Source organism: Nicotiana sylvestris, chromosome 9 (genome assembly GCF_000393655.2).
Source record: "Nicotiana sylvestris chromosome 9, ASM39365v2, whole genome shotgun sequence".
Classification (NCBI taxonomy): Eukaryota; Viridiplantae; Streptophyta; class Magnoliopsida; order Solanales; family Solanaceae; genus Nicotiana; species Nicotiana sylvestris.
The window spans coordinates 65,831,134-65,838,654 of NC_091065.1; the positions used below are offsets into that span (position 1 = coordinate 65,831,134).

Consider the following 7,521-nt stretch of genomic DNA (forward strand, 5'->3'; position numbering starts at 1 on the left):
ACTCATCAGCATATAGTGATTTTTCTACTGCACTAGAAATCCTACTCAGTGATTTTCCTCCCCAGCAACTCATGGGTAGGTTTGGCAATACCACCCACAGGGGAATTTCCTGCAGGAACTCCTTTGTGAAATCAAAATTTACAGTCCATGGCTTCAATATCATCAGTTTATTATTGATTGTATAAGGCCCAGAATATAAGATTTCATGCGTGTGACTTGTAGACTGAAATTTGATAACATAATATCCTTCATCATGGTAAAATACCTCTGGTTCAGCCACTCGATTCCAACTCTGTTTCACAAATCTATGCATATAGTTATACCCCGGTGTCTCTCCAATTACATACACAATCAGTGCACTCTTCTATTTTTGAATTTCTCTATCAACATCATCCTTTTCCAGTTGAACTACAACTTTCCCCTCAACAATTGCAGGAGAAATGTAATCTAATTTTAAACCATTTTCTAAGCTACGATTACCTGCAAAGAGGGATGTCCATGCAATTGATTTCTCCTTATTCTCAATTGTTGGTTCCAGATCTGAGATGCCCTTACTTGTACTCACTTGATCTGTTGACTTCACTGGTGAAATCTCCTTTCGCACACTTAGAGATGTGCTAGTACTCAGGTACTTGTTTCTGCTTCAAATTTGACTCAAGCAATGGAATAGGGGTAGTGGCCGATTGTGCCAACTTCGGTTTTTCCGGTTGCATGTGAGCTTCAGCTGCTTTACCTATAGTAGCTAAAGGTTGCAACCTAGGTCGTCCACGAGCTCGACCTCTTCCCCTAACCATTACCACGGTGGGCGTATGTTTAACTAACATGCGCTGAGGGCATGGTAGCTAGAGAGAAAAAGCAGACTTTGTAGCTAATATTCTTTTCGAACATATTATAGTATTTAAACAACCTCATATGAATCTCATTATCCAAGTCCTCTTGTGTCAAGATAATAAAAGTCATACTTGTCTTAGTATTTGTTAAATTCCTTTTCCCAAAGGCATGAATGAATTCTGGATTGTTCAAAGCTCTAGATTTTTTTTTTCTTTTTGGTTAAAGCTCGAGACTCATTAACCAAAAAAAAAAAGGCACGTTACAATAGAAACATCCGCCATTAGCATTATCCCTTTTTCATAAGTTTTCCTCATAGTTGTCTTACCATTTTAAATTGTATATTACAAGATTGAATCTCAACCATAGAAAACGTGGGTAGACACGTGGCAAGAATCAGCAATGCTATCGAACATTATCGGACAGAATTTCACTGGAGGGAATCCTTTCACGCTTTCACTTGCCCAGCACAAAGCAGACAACAGAGACAAATGCTGAGGAAAGAGTAACTCTTCCGTGTACAGTGTGTGGATGTCAATGTGGGAGGATATTGCAACTGTTAAAATTCATATAATCATCTTGTTAATCAGAACACCCTCTATTCTCAGTGCAGCTATGAAATAACTGGACTAAATCACACATCTAGTTGAGGCTAAAACATGTAATTTATTTCATGGCAGGAGATAAAATCATGCATCTACAAGCAAATTCATACTGAATTGCATGAATAATTCAGAGTTCTGAACATAGCTTCTTGGAAAGAGGAACAGGGGGAATACGGAGGCAGAAGGCCTTTTCAATTTTGGTATCCTATGTTCAAAATTCTACAAAACTTGATGAATGACGCACTGGCAACTTGCAGTCAGATCTTCTTACTGTCAGGACATAAAATAATCCCGCAGTCAAAACCCATTACATTGGTAGGAAGAAATGGATTTTCACATCAGTATATAATCAAAACTATTTCCGGTATCCTACCAAGCCTAAAGTTTGAATATAAACCAACATCAGCTGATGATCATCTTGTTCAGAAATTCAGCTTGCTCAGGAAAGTATTCCAACAGCTCATCTTTTGTCACCCAGACAAAATCATCACACTTCCTAATATCAAATTTGTTGGTTGCAATAACTTGGGATTTGAAGAAGAAGCGCTGTCACAATAAATATAAAATAAATATATTAGAAGCACATACGCCTTGCAGAAGCTATCAGGGAATTTCCCTCCCTCCCTCCCTCCCTCCCTGACTGCTTGTGGATTGAAAGAATTTCTGACTGTTCTTTTCTCCACTACTTTAATAATTAAAATGCCCATACCTTAATTGATGGAATTTCCTTATCTTCAGTGGGTTTTGTCACCATATGGCCCATGGGGGCATTTCCAACAAAATATGTATGTGAAAGATCTCCAATTACAGCTTCTAGGGCAGACTCAGCACACTGCAAATAGTTGCAACTTATATTTCATTTTCTAACCCCAAATTACTGAAATTCCTAAGGAAAAAAATTGAATAATACTATAGAAGTAGTTACCTTGCGCAGGGTCTCTTCAGACTCATAAACTTTTTCTGGAAAATGCCAGATAGGCTTTCCACCATGAGAGCAATGTGTGGTACCATGAACAAGAAGATAGAGTCTCCTGTCTAGTGCTCGCTGTAATGATCTTACACATATCAACAAAATCTCATAATCAGTAACATGAAACACTAGCCAGCGGAAGGAAATAAACGCTGTGAATATCTATCGATTCAGGCAAATGCAAAGGTTTTGCATATTGGAGCCCAAAGCCTGATTAAACTACTAAAACAACGTGAAAAGAGGGTTAGTACCTTTTAGCAAATTTTGACTTAGTGATGAGTTGATGAACAGAGGCAAGCTTTGTTGCTGGGGGCATTTTTTTGTTTGGGGTTGGGGGGTTGGGGGGGAGGGAATGCATTCAAACGGGAAGGAAGAAGGCAATGGACAATAGCTCTCCATTCTTAACTTTATATGCTTAATGAACACATTCAAAAGGAAAGGAAAAAAGCAATGGAGCTCTTCGTTCTTAATTTCAAATACTTAATGTTCAATTAGACAAATCCCAAGTAACTATCACATCAATTAGTTCTAATCACTATTAAGGCACTTCAACTTCAGAAATTTGTTTATGGTAAACAATTTAGAAGTAAACAATTACCTATTGTCAGGAAATGGTGAGTCTGCTGAATTTAGGTAAAGCAACTCTTGAATAGAAAAAAGGTCTTCTAGTGCAATGTACATATTCAAATTCTTGTAAAATGTTAGACAAAGTTATAAGTCTAAGCTTGGTACCTTTGATCATTAGCTTTATCAGCCTCTGAGATTCGAGGAGCTGGTTTATAATCAATTTGATAATCACCCTTTCCCCTGCATACAAATATAGATGTTACTGTAGCCGTTGACCATGTGGCATTTGACAATAGACAGAAAGGTCAAAAAATAGATAGGATGGTATGTGATAGCATGCTCAAAGAAACCGTGCAAAGGACTAATCAGAAAGAATGCATGAAAAGAAAAGGCAATAATGCTACACTAGTCAAAGAGTAAAAATCAGTTAGGTCATAATGGTCTTATGCCTAAAAACAAAAAGAGGAGACAGTGTTTACTGTCCAACATGTGCACTGTTGCATGAAGAGATCTCAATTTCTACCCGATCAATTAAAATAGTAATGATATTAGGCCATTTCTACCACCACGCACTTTATCCGAAAAGACAGCAAAACTTTTTAACCGTAAAATGCCCAGCACGAAAATAGTGTTGCTCAGTACAAAATATTAATTTCCGAGTTACAGAAACTGTTCAATTACGCATGGAACTGATGAATACATCATGGCATCCCCTTTATATGTTGTAACCTATTTAACTGATAGGGGGGCAGTCAGTTGCATCTCCAACTACAAAACTTTTTGGCCTCGTATTATTGAAGAATGACTACAGTTTCGACAGGTGAGGCAAAATCACATCTATTAACAGAATCACATCTATTAACAGATGAGGCAACAGAAATTTTGACTGATTGAAAGAAGTAAAGATAGTATTAAAGTGACTATAAGAGCCAAACCTTGATCTTCACAGGCTACACAGATTGAGTTATATGGTGTCACATAAGATAAATTACGATGCCTGTTCTCACAACTTCAGATTATCATAACTATAACTAGTATTACAAAAAATAACATTTTCCCAGAAATTTACAAAATTCAGGAATTCTGGAAATTACCAAAATACCTCTAGAGCTGGAATTCCAGAACTTAACAATCAATGGAAAAAGAAAGGCACTAAATTACAATAGTAAACAATGAGTTACTAATATTTTTCTTGTATAAATTATTATGCATCCAAATTTTGGACTTTCTGTTTATCTCTTTGCTATTATCTTCATCATGGATAGCCTCAACCAGTTCTGCCCATAGCCTTCTTTAATCACTTTATACAGAACAGAATTGAATCAGCTCTGAAGCACATGAACTAGTATTTAAACTAAGATCTCTCACTTTCTAGAGTAAAGCAGAATGCTTAGAAAACCTTGAAAGCTTTTTGACTTTTACGTTCTCTGCTTTCTATTCAGCTTCTAAAATGATTTTACTGGTCTATTATGTTTAAACTTGTCTCATTTTACGTTTGCACACTCTTAGCACCATTCATTAGTTCTTAATATTCACAATGAAAGGTACATAATTTACAAGGAAAAAGAAATGAGAGGTGCAACAAAAACTCTACCTGGTATCAGACTTCTTCAGAAAACTTTCTGGATACTCCCGCCGATACTGCTGCCTCCAACGAAACCTATAATTGCATTTAATAAAAATATTACTGCAAGCAACTAAACACTGATTAAGCTTTAAGAATTATCTACATTGTCATTCACCAACTCTTGTCCAAGAAACTTTGCTCTTTTTTGCCTTTCATTTTCTCCTTTTGCCTTAGTCACCAACCCAACATATGACCTCATCATTCTCAGCTTATTGTACATACTATATCCTAGCATTAGAAGGCACAAAAAAAGTTTGAACAAAAGAGGCTCTCTTCTTTCTTGGATATACTTCCTCACACTTACAAATCACAAGAATGGAATAGCTATTTAAGGTCATGTTTTCGCTTCCGGTTAGCGCTAAAACCATTATAGAAGATTCATAAGGTTGACTTGACTAGTTTCGAACTGAGGCATGATTGTTCCATTTCAAAAAAAAAATTGAGGGATGATTTTGTTCTTGTTGTTGTTGTTGTTGTTGTTGTTGGAAGCACTATTTTGCAAACCACTTATACCAAACTATCCCTTAGTCCTCAATTAACAGTCGTATTATTTTGGAGAATGAAGAAAAATCTACACTTATAAATGTTTTGTAAGCTTACGAACTTGAAAGACTTCTCTTTAGAGCATCTGCATGATTTAAGATTGATGGTACACCCGTATAGTTGGTGAATTTATTGCTCTAAGAAATAACTCATAGTAATTGGATTGCATAAAGCGAAAAAGCTTAACTCTTATAGGCAATGAATATAAAACATTTCGATTTCCTATACAACTGAATTGACAAAAATGAGACTAAGAAAGACATAAACACACACACATAGGAAGGAAAAAACTTACGAAAACTCTTGAAAAGCATATACAGTTGGATCGATTTTGGGAACAACAACTGGTAATCTCTCGAACAACACAGAAGCCACAATTTTATCATTGTTCAACGAAGAAAACCACCGCTTACATGTCATAGATCTACCCGCAGACGTACACCACCTCAGCATTTTCAAAACCCTAAAATGCAAATTCCACAGCTCTTTAGAATGTTTATTCTCAAACAAACAAAGTAATTACAATCTCCCTGTGCAATTTGCATGTAGTGTAAGCTCAGTAAAAAGTGAAACCTGAATGATGAACTTAGGGCATTGCAATAAAACGAAGAAATGTCCAACTAGGGTTTCCTTTTGGGAAGAAGGTTAATCAAAACGAGATTATATCAACTAGTCATAAACCATCACAGATTCACAGCATTAATTAAATCACTTAATCATTATTTACAAAAAAAAAGATGGTAAGACTAAGAGAACGAACTTTTTTCGTTTCCGATGGCCGGAAGTCGGCAAATCTGCGGAGGACGGCGACAGAGAGCAGGTGCCGGCGAGCGCGAGAGGAAGGAGGGAGTAGGGGCTCTAGCGAATGGCACCCTGAGTTTCCGAAGCAGTGTGTTAACTGAGTTCCCATCTTTTACAGTTTAGTCACAATTTTCTGTTTTTATCTTTTTAGCACCCAAATAAGTTAGTTAGGATAAATATAAGCCCATTTGGCTTACCTGAATTTAAGCTCTCCATTGGACATAGGGGTGTACGTGAGGCGGTTTGATTTGGTTTTTTATTAAACCAAAATCAAACTAACTATGTCGGTTTACTAAATTCATAATCAAATCAAATTAACATAAACTCAATTTTTTTGGTTTCGGTATTAGTCGGTTTTTTCGGTTTTTCGGTTTATTTTTGATTTTTCTTTTTAGTTATATATTGTGCTTGAAAAGAGATCAAATTGTCACCATTATCCGCATCATTACTATTTTTCTAAATAATCTATGAGGAATATCAATTGTTCCTATGAATCATAATTGCAAGACCTTCCATAATAGAAAAATGACAACAAATATGTGACAAAGCAAAGCATTATGAAGTGTAAACTTGATAAACCTCAACACTAAAATAATCACCAATTATGTGAGCAAGATGACAACCAACTTCACCAAATATGTATTGAAAGGAGAAATCAAAATCCAATGTTGTCATCCGTAATGATCCGAGGATTAACTGAATATGCAATCTAGTGCATAAGCACAGAGAACTTGGATTTTGTTGTCTTTTGTCTTGTTGGGTTTAATTTGGGCTTCATATTTGGATTAGTAGATAGAATCTACTTAGTGGATTGTGAATTTACAAACCCATAAATAAATAATATCTCAAGATATTGAAAACTATAAAATAATTTAGAAAATACTTACAAATTAGATTTTAATTATTATTTTTTATGTGTAAAATTTTTAAAATCTATTTATATATAATATTGGTTTGGTTTAGATTCAGTTTGACTTATTTTTTCAAACCAAACCAAGAGCGATTTTTTTTATTTTCCAATACCAAACCAACCAAACCAAACCATGAGTCGGGTTTTTCCTTCGGTTTGACTTGGTTCGTCGGTTCGGTTTGGCTTGTACACACACACACACACACACACACATATATATATATATATATTTACTTTTTTCAAAAAAAGAATTAAAAATATTATTTGTTCATGAAATTTGATCAATTTTTAAAAAAAAAACTAAAAAAAAAATTCAAATTCCAAAAATAGTTTAGGCTAGTTTTCTGGTGAATATTTTCTCTTCTACTCACAAACCTTCAACTTTCTTTCAAGTAAAACGCATGTCCAAACACAACTTCAACTTCCAAAAACTATTTTGAAGTAAAACTTTTAGAACTCTTTTTTCAAGTTTCAACTAAATTATGCTCAAGCGCAGGCTAAATACTCAATTCATCGCTCCCAATTTAAGTGATGCATTTTAACTAGACATGAAACTTAAGAAACAACAAAAGACTTTTAAAATTAAATTTCTTCTAAATAAAATAGTATAACATGCTTTCTAGGTCAAATTAAAAAGAAAATTATGACATAGCACACTTAAAAAGAAATA

The 7,521-nt window shown here is 35.0% G+C and overlaps 1 protein-coding gene across 1 annotated transcript; it reads right to left on the reverse strand.

The window, feature by feature from the left end:
* Positions 1-1,474: 1,474 nt before the first annotated feature.
* Positions 1,475-6,090, reverse strand: LOC104232643 (uncharacterized). The gene is made up of 7 exons (XM_009785899.2): positions 5,901-6,090; positions 5,436-5,603; positions 4,565-4,630; positions 3,136-3,210; positions 2,359-2,488; positions 2,143-2,265; positions 1,475-1,979 (listed from the first exon to the last, which is right to left on the reverse strand). The coding sequence occupies exons 2-7, from the start codon at positions 5,591-5,593 to the stop codon at positions 1,836-1,838; spliced, it is 696 nt and encodes a 231-aa protein (XP_009784201.1). The 5' UTR covers positions 5,594-5,603; positions 5,901-6,090; the 3' UTR covers positions 1,475-1,835.
* Between the last annotated feature and the right edge of the window lie 1,431 nt (positions 6,091-7,521).

Bases quoted from the DNA above. Each gene is read 5' to 3' on its own strand.
- LOC104232643 (XM_009785899.2), bottom strand. From the start codon at position 5,593: ATGCTGAGGTGGTGTACGTCTGCGGGTAGATCTATGACATGTAAGCGG. The intron at 3,211-4,564 runs GTAGAGTTTTTG...ATTTGTATGCAG, and splicing joins CTGAAGAAGTCTGATACCAG to GGGAAAGGGTGATTATCAAA. The intron at 2,489-3,135 runs GTACCAAGCTTA...GATATGTGTAAG, and splicing joins GATAAAGCTAATGATCAAAG to ATCATTACAGCGAGCACTAG.